General features: G+C 42.5%; 1 protein-coding gene across 4 annotated transcripts; it reads right to left on the bottom strand.

Annotated features, from left to right (window-relative positions):
• Positions 1–1,758: 1,758 nt before the first annotated feature.
• On the bottom strand, positions 1,759–15,621 carry LOC148128719 (vomeronasal type-2 receptor 26-like). 4 transcript variants are annotated; one of them, XM_087948483.1, is made up of 6 exons: positions 15,275–15,621; positions 14,593–14,884; positions 11,794–12,588; positions 9,991–10,203; positions 3,364–3,490; positions 1,759–2,731 (listed from the first exon to the last, which is right to left on the bottom strand). In XM_087948483.1, exons 1-6 carry the CDS (start codon positions 15,610–15,612, stop codon positions 1,821–1,823), a joined length of 2,676 nt encoding a protein of 891 aa, XP_087804609.1. In that variant the 5' UTR covers positions 15,613–15,621; the 3' UTR covers positions 1,759–1,820. The 4 variants fall into 4 exon arrangements, with proteins under 4 accessions (XP_087804609.1, XP_087804610.1, XP_087804611.1 ...); XM_087948484.1 differs by having other exon boundaries at positions 14,593–14,881; XM_087948485.1 differs by lacking the exon at positions 9,991–10,203.
• Positions 15,622–17,705: the final 2,084 nt, after the last annotated feature.

Genomic DNA, 17,705 nt, shown 5'->3' with positions numbered 1-17,705 from the left:
ATTTTTTCTTTTGCATAAATTGCAGTCAATTTGAGTGAGCTTCCTGACGATAATTCATTTAGGATCTATGACCCATTATTGTTGGTTATATGGGCCAAGGTCCAGGAGGCTCTGAGTTCTAATCCTCCCACAGGCAGGAAAACTTCCTGGGGGACGTTGAGAGGATCACCAGGAGACCCTTGAGTTCCAGTTCTGCCTTAGTTCTTATTGAATTGGGGTGGACACATTTTCTCAGATTAATGTGAGATACTAAAATTGGAGATTCCTAGAGTGTGAGATGGCCAAGTGTCCAATATTGTGTGTTGTGATGGAGGAAAGTGAAATTATGGGATAATCGCTGTTCACATTTTTTTTACAACTGGTTCTGTGGGTGTGGCTTGGTGGGAGTGGCTTGGTGGGAGTGGCAGGGGAAAGTTACTTCAAAAGCCCATTCCTTCCTCTCCCCGCTAACTTGCTTTCCAGCTCCATTCTCCTGAGCAGGCCAACCAAAGGAGACCCAGCCAATCAGCTGGGACTCAGTGGGAGGCAGAGTATAGATGGGGGCGAGGCCAGTCGGAGGTGGTATTTGCCAGTTTGCCGAACCACTCAAAATTTCCACTACCGGTTCTCCAGAATTGGTCAGAACCTACTGAATACCACCTCTGGATAAACGCCTCTTCCCTGTGACACAAAGCCACAAGTCTTGGCCTTCTTCTACTGCTTGTGGGAGAGCCAGAGGGATTTGTGTGAATCTTAGACTGACTTTCTTCTGATCCAACAGAGCTTTTCTTATCTCCTTAAAATGGAATTTGCAAAGGGATCCTATTCGCAGTTAGGAGCCTTTATGAGACATAAAAATTGATTCCCAATTGATCAGCAATCTCTGTGGTTGGAGAGCAGAGCAGCTTCCATGGGTGCCTCTTCCTAGAAACCTAGAAGTTTCCCGCCCCACTTATTCAGCTCCTTCTTGGACCTGGATGAACATTATGCAGCACTGAAGGTTTATAACCGGGTCAATGATGCGGCTGCCTTGAGACAGGAACCCTGCAACCACCTCCTGGGAAGAGTCCCAAGGTCCCCTTTCTCTGGACATCTTCTCCAACCCTTCACAGACAAGACAAGCTTGGAGGAGGAGCAGAGAAATGCTTTAGGTACAAATTGTAGAGTGGAAAATTAAAGAGCCTGAAAATGAATATTATATTTCTCTGGTTGAGGAAAGGAAAAAAATATACGGTGGAAATTTCTTTATGTGCTTTATTTTTTAATTTACTTTTTATTTTTTGCTGTGAAGTACACACCAAAATAAGAACAATCCCAAACTGAAATCCCAGACAGCTGTTCTGCTGAATTCTTTCTGCAAAGGGGGTTTTATCAGGAAATCAAGAAAGACTCATATAAGAGGGATGACGATTTCCCTCCCCAGCTGAGTGCCAGTCAAACATGGCATTTCACATCATTCTGGCATTTTTAGGGAGAGGATCAGGCAACCAGGCTGGTGTTTGGTTCCCAAAGCTTCCTCCTGACCTCTTTTCCTACGCATTCTCTCACACCCACCCACATGTTTAGCTGCTGTCAGTAGGAACAAGTGCATCAATCGTTTTTTATAAGGTGTCATGTTCAATAGCTGTTGCTGAATAGCTGAATTCCTCTGAATTTTAAAGCAATATTTATTTAGCAATATTTATTGAAAGGGGAGGGAACTCCAAGAATCCCAGTCATTCAACAGTTCCCCATTCTGAAACATACAGATATCATTTTCTTCGACTTCTGCATACTATCTAAATGGAAATCAAATAAAAGAAACATTAACAATTCTTTCAGTATCATAATGATGTTATATCTCATGTTTTTACATTTGTTCTGGCTGTGAGATGCTCCTTTGTGTTCAGCTCTGGCCTCAGAAGGATAATGTAGCACTTGGGGATGAAGATGCAGCCCAGCAGACCAGCACTGGAGGCCAGGATGGAGAAGACCTGCACAGCCACCATGTGTTTCCCTTTGGTGCTGAGGTAGGTGGGCACAAAAGTCACCCAGACACTGCAGAAGACCAGCATGCTGAAGGTGATCAGCTTGGCTTCATTGAAGGCCCCAGGCAGATTCCTGGCCAGGAAAGCCACCGTGAAGCAGGTGGCAGCCAGGAAGCCCATGTAGCTGAGGGTGACATAGAACATGACAACGGCCCCTTGGTTGCATTGCAGGATGATCTCTCTAGGCTGGGAGTGGAGGTCAGAGTCAGGGAAGTGGGGAGAAACTCCCAGCCAGATGGAGCAGATGATAATTTGGACAGCAGAACAAGAAAGAATGATGGAGTTGGCCAAGCTCTTCCCCAACCATTTCTTCACTCGGTTTCCTGGTTTTGTGGCCAGGAAAGCCAGCACCACCGTGATGGTTTTGGCCAAGAGAGAAGAAATGGCAACTGAGAAGATGAGGCTGAAGACCGCTTGTCGGAGAAGGCAGGTGGCTTTCCTTGGTTGACCAATGAAGAGAGAAGAAGACAAGAAGCAAAGCAGGAGGGAGACCAGGAGGATGTAGGAGAGGTCCCGGTTGTTGGCTTTGACAAGGGGAGTTTCTCGGTATTTAATGAAGATGATTAAAACAAGGCTTGTGGTTAGGAAGAAGAATAGGGCAAAAGAGACCAGGATGATGCCCAGAAGTTCTTCATAAGACAGGAAGGTTATAACTTTGGGGATACATTGTACTCTCTCCTCATTTGGATATTTATAATCTGGACACTTGGTGCATTTTTCTGTATCTGAAAAATCCAAAAAGCTATAAATGTATATGATATACAACTTTTTATACATAATTTTTGGAGGATGATATAATGTGGTGCAGTGGTTAGAGTGCAGTACTGCAGGCTACTTCTGCTGACTGCTGGTTGCCTGCAATTTTTCAGTTCAAATCTCACCAAGCTCAAGGTTGATGCAGCCTTCCATCCTTCCAAGATGGGCAAAATGAGGACGCGGATTCTTGGGGGCAAAATGCTGACTCTGTAAACCACTTAGAGAGGGCTGTAAAGCACTAAATGCTATTGCTATTGCTAAGTCTGCTTTAGATGAGGAAAAGCAAGGAACCTAAGACAATTCCTAAAGTTTCAAAGAAGTGAGATGTTAATGGAAAAAAACCATGGAAGTATACATCCAAACTAAAGCATTGAAGAATTATCCTGGAAATTGTAAAGTTTGCACAATCTGCCTTTCTTCCTATCTAGCTGCTTCTTCAAGATCTTTTTGATAAGTCTTCCCTTTAGATGAGAAATTGTGCATTTTGAAAATAAGCAGGAAGACAGTTAAGTTTCAATGTGTTTTTTCAACATGTGTTTTGTGAAAATGCTCTGGATGGATCCAGTTAAACAAAACCTTCCTTGCCTCTGATGTCACCCACCTTCCTGAGTGGAGAAGGTCCCCTCCGGACAAGGAACACAGTCGTAGCAGCAAACTGGCTCTCCTTCTTGAGCCCTCTTGACAAATCCAGCATGACAACTTTCCACACATCTGGACTGAGGCAGGGACTGAGCAGAGAAAATAGGAATGCCAAAGAAAATATATTAGGACTCTCCATCTAGGTGAAATGGAGGTAGACAAAACATTAGCCAAACAGTGGCTTCCAGTTTGCAAGGCTTCAGCAGCGGCAGGGATTTGCTACACTGCGCGATCCCTGCTGCGCTTGCTGCCGAGGTGCCTCCGATCCGTTTGGATTTGGAGGATATAGCTGCCCCATAGAGGCAGCTGAAGACAGGGGACCTGGACAGGGGTTTGGGGTGTCGCAGACCCTCCCCAGCTGGCAAAACCCCTTTTCCCAAGGCGGTGGAGCGGCGGTTGGTAATGGCCGCCACAAAGAAGCCTGCAGCTGGACAAGATTGCACAGGAGGAAGAAAGTGAAAGTTTTCTCTGGCTGAACCAGGACAAAGAGGAGCCTTTAAAACCTGGAAACTTGCCTTTTTATTGCTACATTGCTTCCCAGAAAGACTGTGCAAGCAGCGGAAGATAGTTGTGAAAGGGAAAGTTACTTTTTCTCACTCTCCTTCCTCCGGAGTAGCTGATGGAAACTTGGAAAACCTGCTTGGGCAAAGAAGGTAAATAAACCTAAAAATTAAAGCCAAGGGGATAAAAGATTTTGGAACATTGGAATTAAAAATTAAAAGTTTATTGCTATAAGTGGGAAGGAAGAGGTAAAAAAACTTATTCTAAGACTTTATTGAAGAAGACTGCTTGAAGTTTATAAGATTAGAAATTAATGACAACAAGGCTTCTAAAATCATTTTGAAACTGTCTAATTGAATCTCACCCCAGGAGGAGGGAAGAAGAAGAAGAAGAAGAAGAAGAAGAAGAAGAAGGAGAAGAAGAAGAAGAAGAAGAAGAAGAAGAAGAAGAAGAAGAAGAAGAAGAAGAAGAAGAAGAAGAAGAAGAAGAAGAAGAAGAAGAAGAAGAAGAAGAAGAAGAAGAAGAAGAAGAAGAAGAAGAAGAAGAAGAAGAAGAAGAAGAAGAGTGTTAATGGAACAGTTTGTTCTGATTTGGATTGCATTGTGACTTTGTGACTTTGGGATTTTGGGGGAACTATTTCTTGAAAGACTAAAAACATTTGGGTTGCTCTTTTAAAAATACAAAAAATAAAAATGGCATTATCTGTGCAAGAATTACAAATGGAATTTCAAAAGCTACAAGAAGAGGAACAAGAAGGCAAGGGCTCTTTTGGATCTATCTTTCGTTTTCTGGAAATGGCGATTTCCACTTACCAAGAAATACAAGAACAAGAGGACTGGGATGAAGAAGGAGAAGCCATCTTTAATGGACAAAAAGTTATAGCTGAAAAGAACAAGGGGGGAAGAAAATGGAGAATTCAGAACTTAAAAAGCAACCAAGAAAGGGGAAAATAAGATGAAAAATCGATACAATGCCAGAAAGCAACAGAAAAGAGAAACACAACAGAGAGGGAAGATCAAAAAAGTGGAATTTGAGAGATGGGGGCCAAAAGACCAGAATTGATAAGAAAGGAAGGGAAAAAGGAAAGAGAAGCCATAAAGGTTTAAAACAAGATGCTAAAAAAAAGGTTTTTTCAGAGATAAAGGGTAAAATTTAAATTAAAAAAATATATGATTCTGCAAAAGTACATAAGATTGTATTGTAGATATTAGTATTTGAAGCTGAGTTAGAAAACTGAAATATTATGAGTTAATAATGTATTAAAGGGAATATATAAAATGTTTAAGAGTAAATAATAGAGTTTAATTTTCTATGGAATATTGTTTTGATCATACTATAAACTCAATCCCTTTTTTATTTTTGTTTTATTATTTTAAAATGTAGTACTGTGCTAAGCAGAATCAGTATGGAAAGTATGTATTATTTCAAGTGTCAAATCTAGGGGAAAGATAAAAAGTTGTCATACTTCAACCAGTGATTACAGGAGAAATATTGTATTAGAAAGAAAAGATAAATAGATAATTGAAGAGAACAGACAAAAGATACAAGTATAATTATTTAAAATGAGATGAAATAAATATAATAGAATTATGAGAGTGAATAGAGGAGAGAAAATATATAGAAAATACAGAATGTTAATTAAGATATGAAACAGTATTTTAACTGAGTATGAATTTGATTTATGTCTGTATAAAAAGAGGTAACCCGGGTAGGCCGCTTTCCAAAAAGAAATTTTAGGTATTTATGTTTTGTGTTTTGTATGTCCATGTTTGAATTAATAAAATCTTAGAAGAATGTAAGAAGAACGTTGGAAGAGAATAATGAAATTGTAAATAAGACAGATGGATATAAAGAATGTATACAATCTAAAGTAAAAGAAATATAATTTGAATAATAGAAGGAAAGGGAGAAATAAAGAGAAGCTGAGATAAGATATGAAATTGAACAGATAAGGTAAATATATATATTAAATTGTGCTTGTATGGAAATGTGATAATTTGGAATTATTCTGTCTTTAAATAAGATTTTTTATTGGTTTTTCCAGAAAAGATCTTTTATGTTATTACATTCCATGCTTTGTTTGTCTGTGTATTGTTTTGTAAAAATTAATAAAATTTGTTTTTTTTAAAAAAAAAACATTAGCCAAACAGTCTCTGGGTTCACTGAGGTAAATAAGAAATCTCTGACTACTTTAAACAGATGCAGGAGGTAGAACAACTGGCAGATCCTTCATTTAGTTCCTCCCTTTGCTTTTGGAATTTAACAATACAATAAAGTACTTTCTATTTAATAAAGTCTATCGGGCTGAAGTGAAAAAAAGATTTAAGTATGATGATGTAGTCATATTAAAACTGAGTATAAAGTTTGTCGTGTCCGTCGAGAAAGGAAGCTCGGAGTCAGTGACTTGGTTTCAGCTCTTTATTGGCTCCTGATACAGCTTAAGCTTGAAGGGAAAAACTGCGGCTTTTATTCTCGAGCCGCGGCGTCGCTGACCAATGACACCGCTTGAATCTCCCGCGATTAGTTTCCACCAATCGCGGGGATTCGCAGCGAGACCAATCAGTGCGGCTCGCCGACCAATCCGGTCGCCGCGCGCCTTGTAACCAATCGCGACGCGGCTACGAGTATGTAAATTGACTTGTACAGAACACCCTCCCCTCTTGGTTCGGTCTCACGTAACGTAGTCCCGTAGGTAGGCGGGCTTCGTACTTGTCTACTTGACTTGCGCAGCTTAGTTGTTGTTTGGTTCCCGGCCGGTTCGGTCGGGACTTCTGTTTCTCTTGGCCCTGTCGATGGAACCTCCTGGAAGGTGTCGCTGGGCCTCTTGTTGCAGCTCCTCCCGGTCTACCCGGGTTGGTTGAGCTGCGACTTTCGCCGCTCCTGCCTGGTCTTTCCGGGCTGGTTGAGCTGGCCTGGCTGTTCCTTCCTGGTGAGACTTCGGGCTGGCTGTTGACTGGTGAGTATTGCTGGTTATTTCCTATTTGATCCTCTGTGTCTTCCCTCCCTCTTGGTTTGTGTTATCGGTGTCGCCTGTGTTTGGTTGCGTGTCGGTTGTGTTTTTTGTTCTTGATCTTATTTGATCGATGTGGCGTTTCCATGTTTGTCCGTCGGTTGTCTGTAGCCGGTAGGAGTGGGGTCCTGTCAGTTGGGTTATAGTTGCCGGTACCCATAGTGGGTCTCCGGTAAGGTTTTTTGCATAGACTGCAGTCGCCTGGTGCAAAAACCGGTGCTTGCTAGATGAGTCCGGGGTTTTTCCGGGTTGTATGTGGGGTGTAGTCTGTCGAGTGGTGACCTTAGTTTTCTCCCCATTAGTAATTCGGCCGGGCTTTTGTTAGTCGTTGTGTTAGGGGTGATATGTTGTATTAGGAGCATTTTATTTATTTTTTCTTGTATGTCCCCGTGTTCGATCTTTTGGAGGGTTCTTTTTGTAAATTGAACCATCCGTTCTGCCCTACCATTGGCCGCCGGATGCGCCGTCGCTGTCAGTGCGTGTCGTATGCCTCGTTCCGCTAGGAATCTTTCGAATTCCAGTGAGGTGAACTGGGGTCCGTTGTCTGACACGATGACATCCGGGAGACCGTGGGTTGCGAAGAGTTTGTTTAAGACCTTGGTTACTGCATCTGTTGTGGTGGTCTTCATGTTGCTTACCTCCAGCCAGTTGGAGTAAGCATCCACCGTGATGAGGAATGTGTTCCTTTGTGGGCCCGGCAAAGTCTATATGGAGTCTCGACCATGGTCCCCTGGCGTTCCCATTCTAAAATCGGTGCTGCGGGGGATTTGGTCTGGTTTCTTGGCAGCGCGAGCACTTGGCTACCCAGGCCTCGATCTCCTTGTCCATACCTGGCCACCAAGCATAGCTTCTGGCTAAAGCTTTAGTCCTCACAATCCCCGGGTGCCCTTCGTGTAATAATTGTAATACCTTCCCTTGCAGTTTTTCCGGTATGACCACCCTGTTTGACGAGTTTGTCAATCTGCTCGTCTATTTTCTTCCGGAGTGCAAAGGCACCCGTCTGGGTTTTAGGCGTATGGGGCGACATTTGGGTCTAGGCTAAAAGAGATAGGGGGCCCTTTGTACTTGCCTAGGTGCCGTCGAATACTTCTTGGAAGTCCCTCGCCAGCTGCTGCTCCCAGTCGGCCTCTGTGGTGTGGTTTACTCCCGTGACCTCGATCCCGAGTGGCGCGAACCATTGGAGTCCTAAAAGGCTGGGTCGGTTCCGGTCCACGATAGTCAGGGGAAGTTTCGCGTGCGGTTTTTGAAAGTCACCACGAACTGTCCGGTCCCAATGACGGGGATGCGGTTCCCCTGATAGTCCTTGATGATCAGTTTCTGGTTCTCCAGTCCTCTTTTCTGGATGTTTGGCACCAGGCGCTTGAGTTCTTTCCAGGCGACCATGGAGAGGTAGGATCCGGAGTCTACCTCCATCCGGCATGGTTCGCCCTCGATGCTCACCTCCACGTAGACCTTCCGGGCATCCGTGGTTTCGGCATGGCCGATGGTGACCGTCTGGTGGGTTTCTTCTCTCTGTCGGCCTTCCCCGCTCCGTCGTCCTCGGTTGTCTCGGCTCCAGCGATAGTCGGCTTGGCGATCTCTGGTTCTCGGGGGGTGTCGTCTCGTCCCGGTTGCTTGGTTCTCGCCGGGGGCTGTGTGTCTTTTGAGTCGGCAGACTCGGGCGATGTGGCCCTTCTTGTTGCACTGCCGGCAGATCGCGTCGATAAAACGGCACTCGGATCGAAAGTGGTTTCCCCGCACCCGGCGCACTGGTTCCCGACTTACGACCCCGTTGATCTCGCCGGTCCCGTCCTGTTTGTAGTCGGTGGACGTCTTCCTCCTCGTCCGTGGTATCGGAGGCGGAGTCCAGGTCCCCGTGGTGTGTGGTGGTTTCTCGTCGGCTTGTCTCGGGGTTTCAGTGTGGTCCCCGTTGTCTGCCCTCCGAAGTCTGGCTGCTGACTTCCGGGTGGCTTCGGCTGCGGAAGCTTCGCCAGGGCGTCCCGAGGTCGATGTTGCCTTTCGCCATCAGTCGACTTTTTAGTGCCTGATCCCTGAGGCCTAGGACCACGCGGTCTCGGAGGACATCGTCCAGGTCCTGAACTCGCACATCCCCCTAGGTCTCGCAAGGCGGCTATAAAGTCGCTAATGCTCTCGTCCTGCCGCTGGTTTCGCCGATAGAACTCATCCCGCCGGATGAGGATGGGCACAGCGGGGCGTAGTGGTTCCGAAGGAGTGGCTCGAGATCGGCCCAGTCCATCGCCTTCACGTCCTCTGGCTTCGCGAGGGCTTTGGCCATCTTAAACACTGCGGGCCCGCAGTGTGTGAGGAAGACGGCCCTTTTCTTCTGCCCGTTCGCATCCTTCAAATTGCTACTTCGAGGAACATCAGGAATCTATCCGTGTACGATTCCCAGTCCTCGGTAGCGGGGTTGAAGGGTGCTGGTGGGGTCATGCTGGCCATCTCGTCGGTCCTTTGTCTTCCTCGGGACACGTGCTCGGTGGTTATTCTCTGAATCCCATCCTCGTCGCCAGTGTCGTGTCCGTCGAGAAAGGAAGCTCGGAGTCAGTGACTTGGTTTCAGCTCTTTATTGGCTCCTGATACAGCTTAAGCTTGAAGGGAAAAACTGCGGCTTTTTATTCTCGAGCCGCGGCGGTCGCTGACCAATGACACCGCTTGAATCTCCCGCGATTAGTTTCCACCAATCGCGGGGATTCGCAGCGGACCAATCAGTGCGGCTCGCCGACCAATCCGGTCGCCGCGCGCCTTAACCAATCGCGACGCGGGCTACGAGTATGTAAATTGACTTGTACAGAACAAAGTTTACTGTAAAAGATTTAGGAAACTTTCATTCCATTAGATTTTTTAAATACGAAATTAAACTATGATGAAGAAAGAAACCTCTGACCAGTAAGATCTTGAAAGTTCTCCATAAAACATGGGAAAGCCACTCCACTTGGGGTCCTGTCTCTTGAAGAACTTCCATTAGAAGACACCAACTGGCATGGAAGGCCAACCACCCTGGATACTTTAGGCTTTGCCCACTGGAAATGGGACATCAGGCTTTGGAAAACAGAGAAAAGATACCAACATTTCTCTCACCTTATTGAGCAACTTTAACCGTAAAAGAGCATCTTGACTGATAATAAGTCTCCCTCTTTCAAAAGTTCCTGGGTGCAGATAAATGTGATCCAAACTGGGGAGAACCACCCAGGTTCTGATGTTCAGATCTGCTGCTACCTCTCCATTTTGGTCCAAGTACAAAATAAAGATGGAAAAATTGCAAAACTCATTCTTTGCAAGAAAGGGATGAAACTAAAATGGAAAGATCCAGAAATATTAAAAGCAAGAATTTTGGTTTCTTATCTCATGTGGTCTTTTCACTTTTGAACTTTACTTCCACAGTTATCTAACTTGCAAGTTTTCCTAGTTGGGAGAACAAGAGTTACCACAAAAAGTGAAAAATAAATGATTCAGCAAAATTTGTCAATCATATATTGATGAAACCAGATTGACAAAATTTGTCAATTATATAGAACATTGTAGAGCACTCACAACTGAAGAAACAAATAATAAAACGATTATTCATAAACTCCTTGAAGACAACAGAATGGATTCATCTAGAAGTAAGTTCCCAGGTTAATCTTCTCCCAGGTAAACAGATGGGAAACATGATCAGAGGAGTTAATTCTAATTGATTGTAAGGCCACATTAACAGAATCTTGCAAGTCTGAAAGCAGAAATCTCCCACCAATTTTTATGCAGGGAAATGTTAGGCAGAAAATCTTCTGAGTTTCTTTCTCTTCCTGTTATGCAGCTGAGGGTTCCCCTCCCTGTTATCTGATCGTTTCTAGTCAGCATCTCTTCACTCATCCCCAAGATCATCCCCACGAATCATTACAGTTTGTTAATAGATTGTGGGAATGCTTTTAAAATAGCCTGCTTTCATTAAAGTATTAACATACTATTTCATGAAGTAATGATTAGAAACCAAGTTAAGTGAGGGGTTGGATGGTGTGATAACTAAGTGGAAAATGACTATCTTAAAAATTGTACTCAAAATATTTTCACTGTTTCTTGGAGAACTGGGGAGATATGAATAATAATTCATCCTTGATTACCTATTTTTCAATATATTCATTAATACAAGCAGATTGACCCAATAGATTATGATATTATGATAGATGATTTATTCCAATTCTTAGATAAAGCTAGTTAGATCACTTTAAAAAAAAATCACAGCTTTCAGAAAAAAATATAATTTCGCAATACGGTAGAGATAGATGTGCATAAATAAAACCCAATAGAAAAATATCTGAAAAATATCTTCAGCAATCTAGACGTGACAAACGATGGAATCCCATATAAGAACAATGGATGGGAGCTCCAATGCAGATCTCTCATTAAAGTGTCCTTTATACTTTGTTGATACCATTATGTATGTATACTGATCACTGCTTATAATAAACTGGTAGTAGTAACCAATTTATTAGATAAACAGTCATATAATTTGATAATTTTGTTACTGATGCACTGGAAGAAGGATGAGAGATAAGCCTTGAGAAGATCTTTAAGATGATCTGTTGGAATGTTATGTTGAATACTAATAAAATTATGGTAAATTTCTAGTGAATTTGTAGACAATGATGTACTGTGGTATTTAATACCTGATGTATTTTCAGAGATATATAGTGTTTCAAATATTTGTTGGAAATTTAATTATAAAGAAGGTATTTTTTAATTATATGTGGCTGACTAGTGATAATGCAAAAATATGGGAACTAGAGTTATGTTTCAATCCAGAAGAATCTTAAAATACGTATAGAATAAAACCATTGTTTTAAGACTTTTATATGAGGAATTGGGGGAAAAATAGAACTCATAATTTAAGTCTGTCCTTTTTACCTGCCATGGTTGCAGCCTTGGAGCCCCCAACCTCTCTTTGACTGCCTTGCTTCTCTTACTGGAACTGGAGGAATATGCAGCATTCAAAGCGTGGACCAGAGTCTTAATGAAACTGTACAAATAGGGGTAATTTGCAACCCACATTGTGTTCCTTTTCTCCTGGGTCTCCAGTGGGGCTTTCTGGGTACATCTTCTCCGGCCTTTGACAGAAAAGACGTGCTTTGAAAGAGAACAGTAAAAATAATGATCTTCAACCTGGGGCTCCACAAATAAATTGGGTTCAAGGAGATGATATAGTTGCTTAAATTTCCACTGAAAAGCAAACGCCCAAATACTATGGACATATTTAAGAATTTTGTGCCTTCTAATTGCAAAATGACCCAAGACTGTCAAGATCCAGATTTTCCCTTCAATGGGTCCTGGAAAATGCCTGAGTGCTAAATGGAAAGGAAGAATTTTGTCCCAAATTGAATCATATTCCATGAAGTGAACAAAGACATTTACTTGTCTCCACTTTGAGAGGGCCTCCCTGAGGGAGGCTGTATGCCCAGTTGTTGAGAACTGTTGTGATATAACAACACAAATTCCATTCTGGACAAACATGGGAGTTAAAGTCCTCATGAAATTCGTTCCCTCCATTGTGTCTGAAGCAAAGAGACCAATCAGGGTCCATCTGAAATGGAGCAGCAGCTGGACAATTCCTGGGTACTGGATCCCTTGTTTTGGGAGCATCAGGTGGAAAAAAGGGAATTGACTTTTATCAGTCAGAGTGTTTGAAACAGGTTCAACACTGATCTGAAAAAGCAATGAATGTGGTGTTATATTTGGGGTCAGAACAAGTCCCAAACACTAGATTTTAATAGCTCCTTACCGGTTCTCATGACCACATTAGTATAGTTAGTTTATTATAGCCATTAAGCCAGATTAAAATGCATAATGTAGAACACGGAACATTATCAAATATATGTATAAAAACAGAATACAAGAATAAGTTAAGAATAAAGAATATAAATCATTTCAGCATCGTCCTACAATTTACCACAATCAGACTCACATATCCAGATCTCTACTTAACTGTTTTGCTCAAATAATGGGCTATATCAGAGGTATTTTTTTTAAATTCTGATTGCCCAGGATATATGCTATTTTAATAAATGGATCCTAATAGGTCATTTGTGAGGTTCAAGATACTCATCTCATTCTTAGACATGTCTATGGTCTAATAATGGGTGTGTTCTCCAGTTATACGAAAGAAAGGTAACGTATCCTAATATAATTCGTCAGTTGTACAATCCAAGTTGTCTTTAACTGAAATTTTACATTGCTAACACAAGGAATTTTGGAAAGCTATCATTCCATGTGTTAATTGTACACTTATAATTATGTGCACTGGTTTAGACAAAGGGCAAATTGTGTAAATTCCCAATCCAGCTTTGAGGGCAGCTGTTTAATCCTTTTATCCACCCCCAAGATACTCTTCAAATGCTGTGATTGGGTTTGTTCTAGTAGTGATATATATTAAAGCCCAAACTTCAGTTTGATATAATGGTTTGGCAGTAACTTTGGTATCATATACTTTAATAAATGGAAAGAAAGCTGGATAGCTATATTTCTTTTAAAGTTTAAGCTGTAAATTCACTAGTGTGCTTTTTAAAAGTGTCTCCTTTGATGCTGTGGAAAGTAATATTCCGTCTCAGTGAAGTGTTTACTTGCTCTGTTGGCTCACTATCAATTGGACATCTCATGGCTGTGATGTTGTCTTCCAAAGATCTTATCTTTTGCTTTGATGTATCAATAATCATTGAATGATTATATCAGTGGGAGTCAAGCTTTCCTAACAATCTATACAATCCAACTTATAAGTGTGATAATAATAAATATTGAGAGTGTAAACCAGTCTGTACCAATTTGTATTTATCACCATAGACATGTCTACTTCAGGATCCATTATTACTGATAAGTAGTACTTATCATAATATCAATGATAAATCATTAATGTAGACTACATATAGGAATGGTTCAAATGTGCCCCCTTGTCTTACTCCATGGGAAAAAGTGATCCTTCTTCTCATGACTCCATAGAGCCCAAACCTTCCTCTCAAATAGGGCTTGGAGAAAGGGCTGTGCTCCATTTTAAGGGCAATCAATTTCCTCCACAGTATTTCTCCATTTACTATTTCAAATGCTGCACTAACATCTATGTAACCAGCAAACCCTGGTTACCAGACTGAAATATTTTGGGATTAGATATTTCAAGACAATCTGTTGTCAATATTAGATTATTAACCTTTGCATTGTTTAATATACACATTTATATAATTTTTAATTTTAACCTTATTACTCTTCTCTAAGAAATGCACCTTCTCTTCTACCCAAACTCAAGTTTACCTAAGAGGAACATGGTATAAGTTTTAGTCACAATATTTATTAGAATAACTGGCCTGTAATTGCTAGAGACCTTTATATTCTGTTTTTAAATACATAATCACTACTATTTCCTACTTTAATCCAACTGGATGTGGCAGGTATGGTATGTGAAATGAACATGCCAGTAAAGAACCCACAACTAGGGATATTTTTGAGCATCTACTGGAAAGTTCTCTCCAGGGACCTTATTGCTCTTCTGGCCTTTTATGATGAATTTGAACACTAACATAATAGGATAAAAAAAAAACCAGACATGTTCACTAATATGATGAAAATCAGCTCTTGAATTCCATGGAGAAGATACAACTGGAGTTATTGCTCACCCACCACTATCCTACTCACTTGAATAGATGAAGACACACACACACAAACCTGAGGGACTTTGTAGGCACCTCCTAATACTGATATCTGGATGGAGATGTCCCTGGCAGCTCCATCAATAAAAGCCAGGAGGTTCTCCTTCCTTCCACAAACGTAGTTGGGGACATTGGCTTCTCCAGTGGAGAGGATGTCCAGTAAGGCATCTGAAGTGCGTAAAGTGCTCAAAGAGTTGTCATGGATGTTGTAGCCAAGTGTGAGATTGTACAGGAGTTGTTGATTCTTGTTGATCAGTTGAATGGCAAAAATGAAACGTAGTCTTTCTATGAACCCAAAAGAAAGCCTACTGAAAAATAAAAATCTTTATGTTAATAACATCAACAGCAACAACAAGCTCCTTTTTAAAAATTTATTTTCTTTGTCCCCACAAGCCTACTGAGCCTTAAGCCAACATTGATCCAAAACCAATCATCAGTTATTTCAGTAGTCAAGTGATGAACCCAGGATTGTACAGGGAGAGGAAAATAATGGCAACTTCCTCCACAATTTTTTTCAGCTCCATCTTTGGATTTGAGTCTCTTCCATAAAGTAAGACAAAAGAGGAGACCCATGGAAACCCAAACCATTCAGGCAATTAAATAGGTCATGAAATATAGGAGCAAATGAAATCAGAAAAAAGGAGAGTAATAGAAATGCAAATGGAGGGAATGCAACTCCACCACCCTGAATGACTTACGAATGGCTAAAAGAACTAGAAGGAGCACTGTTGAAAGGGAACAGTATACGTGACATTTCTGTCACAGTGTTGATCATAGTGATGAGATGGTCTCCTGGGCTGTAATAGCTCCACGGACTGTTTCCATCCTGTTGCTCCAAACTCAGCGAGCATTTCAGTCTAAGCTTCCCAGAGACTGGCTGGGACACCAGCAGAAGCAGAAGCAGGAGGTCCATAATTCTTGAGGCTGAATCAATCCCCTTGCCAATTCTTAAGAAAAATATTGACAAATTCATAGAATTCAAAGCACTCTCGCAAGGTGAACTTTCCAGTGTCTTTCCTGATTCAGACAGACACATTCCATGCTTCATCTGTCTGTCTGAAAACTTATGCTATACAAATGTGACCTAAGATATTTATCCTTTTTTGATGAAGGATACTTTCACATTGTTTCAGTCTGATGTTTGCATCAAAGAGAGTCACTGGAGAAGTAGCAGAAAACTGGGATGGCGATGACTACAGGGAGAAGCAACTTTTCCCCTGGGGACCCTAAACTTCTTTGTGGATGCATGTGAGGAGGCTTAGCTGGAAAAAAACATGTTAGTGAAAACCCACAGAAAGACAACTGGAGGCTCTGTTCTGTAGCAGTTGTGATCTTTCCTGTCAGGGCATGTCCAGAAAGCGATGCAGGAGGCAGAGATCTGGATAATAAGGGAACTGACTTCTGCTGTCCTTCAACCAGAGGTGGTATTCAGCAGGTTCTGACCAGTTCTGGAGAGCTGGTAGCGGAAATTTTGAGTAGTTCGGAGAACCAGCAAATACCGCCTCTGACTGGATATTTTACAGTATCCTTCCCCTGCCACGCCCACCAAGCCACGCCCACAGAACCGGTAGTAAAAGAAATTGAATCCCACCACTGCCTTCAACATGAACTTTTGTCTCCCGAGTCTGCTAGGAAAGGTCACCAGAGCTATGGACTTTGATGCCACTCGAGGTTGATGTCCCTTAACTCTAGTACTGCCTGTCTTCTAACGCCAAGAAAGCAACGAACATTGAACACTTCCTAAAGTTTAGAGTAGGGCCTGTTGGAGATTTTCTCATAATATATCTACAGACATGAATCCTATATTGGAGCTGGTTTTAAAATTGTTTATGCCCAAAGTGAAATTACATTTTCCATCTTTACTAATGGTATCCATTTTTGGATGAGAACTGACAAATAGTCAGGAAATTGACAGCCTATGGACTATATCATTGAGCAAATAGTGACAAATTTATAGAGTGGGTAGAATTTTTTTGACCTCTTTACCACTCTACCTGTTGCTTTTCCGTATTCATGGGCACTTGGCATTTCCTTTCCATTCTGAAGTTCATCCGTTTATGAGACAAACTGGGTGCTGTCAGGTCTGTAGCTGAGATCACAGTGTGGTGGACGGTGTGAACTGATTTCTTGTCACATCCACCCAGGAAAATTGTCTGGGGGGACTGGTGGCCCTTCCCTCACTTGTGTGGATGGACTTGGTGGGGGTACCCTTGCGACACCCCCATCTCTGAGGCTCTGTGTGCGAAGCTCCACAAAAGACCTCCAAGGGCTAGGAAGGTGCCGTTGGGGTGCTGGATTATTTGAATCCACTGATAACGGATTTGTGTCTCTTATCTGGAGGGGGAGACATGGACGTGTCCACTTTGGCCAAGAAGGGAGAACTGGGGGCTGAGCAAGAGGGAGAGGTTGAGGGAATAGGCAGGTCCTTCTTGATCTTGAGGAGCAGAGGATGATCTGCTGCATGTCCCTCAGATTCTCCTCCCAGTGCCTGGCTATCGGGTCCTAGGTGGCTCTGGGTTCAGGCTCTTCCTTCTGAATGCCAGGCTGATGTGTAACAAGGTTGCTCTCCTTCACAATATCCTCTGCCATGTCTCACTGAGGGCTGGTTGTGCCCGGAAGGGAGGAAGCCCCTTCTCAGTCAGGAATCTCCGCAGCCTGATTTCTGGGTTTGCCTCAGGGGAGACCCCGGGGGAGAGGAGGGGGAGCAGCTGCCACAATCTGTGGTTTGTTAAAGGCTCTCAGGAAGCTGCCCCTGGACCTGCGTTGTGTCTCAGGGTGGCCGAGAGATTATTTCCTCAGCCTAGGTTGTGGGAATACGGTCCTTGCAGGAAGAAAAGCGTCCCAGCTTGTTCCATTTGTCAACTCTTGTTCGTCTTGCTTCCAGCTGAATTAATGTATTTTGGGGTTCCCATGACTGAACCCTCGGCCAACAGGCTCAACCTCAGAAAACAAACCATGGTGAAAAGTTACAAGAGGGAATGCAACCATAGGTGAAGTGACCAGGTTAAGCGAGTTATATGTCTATGGAGATTCTCAGCCATCCAGGTCCTGGTTGTCCCAAAGGTGCTTTTTTTTTTCCAGGAGGCAGCTGGACTTTTTGGTTTTTCCTTGAAGATGTTTTGCTTCTCC

This window comes from Notechis scutatus, unplaced genomic scaffold, assembly GCF_049901735.1.
Source record: "Notechis scutatus isolate UNSWTSFEM ecotype Mainland unplaced genomic scaffold, rNotScu1.2 NSCUCTG107, whole genome shotgun sequence".
Lineage (NCBI taxonomy): Eukaryota > Metazoa > Chordata > Lepidosauria > Squamata > Elapidae > Notechis > Notechis scutatus.
This window is presented reverse-complemented; position numbering and strand designations above follow the sequence as displayed.

What these genes read in the sequence shown, in the direction of transcription:
- LOC148128719 (XM_087948483.1), bottom strand. Translation starts at nt 15,612, where the DNA reads ATGTGTCTGTCTGAATCAGGAAAGACACTGGAAAGTTCACCTTGCGAG. An exon ending in GTGCCTACAAAGTCCCTCAG is followed by an intron (nt 12,589 to 14,592) that starts GTTTGTGTGTGT and finishes TTGCTTTTTCAG; the next exon opens with ATCAGTGTTGAACCTGTTTC. An exon ending in GGTTAAAGTTGCTCAATAAG is followed by an intron (nt 3,491 to 9,990) that starts GTGAGAGAAATG and finishes TTCTCTGCTCAG; the next exon opens with TCCCTGCCTCAGTCCAGATG.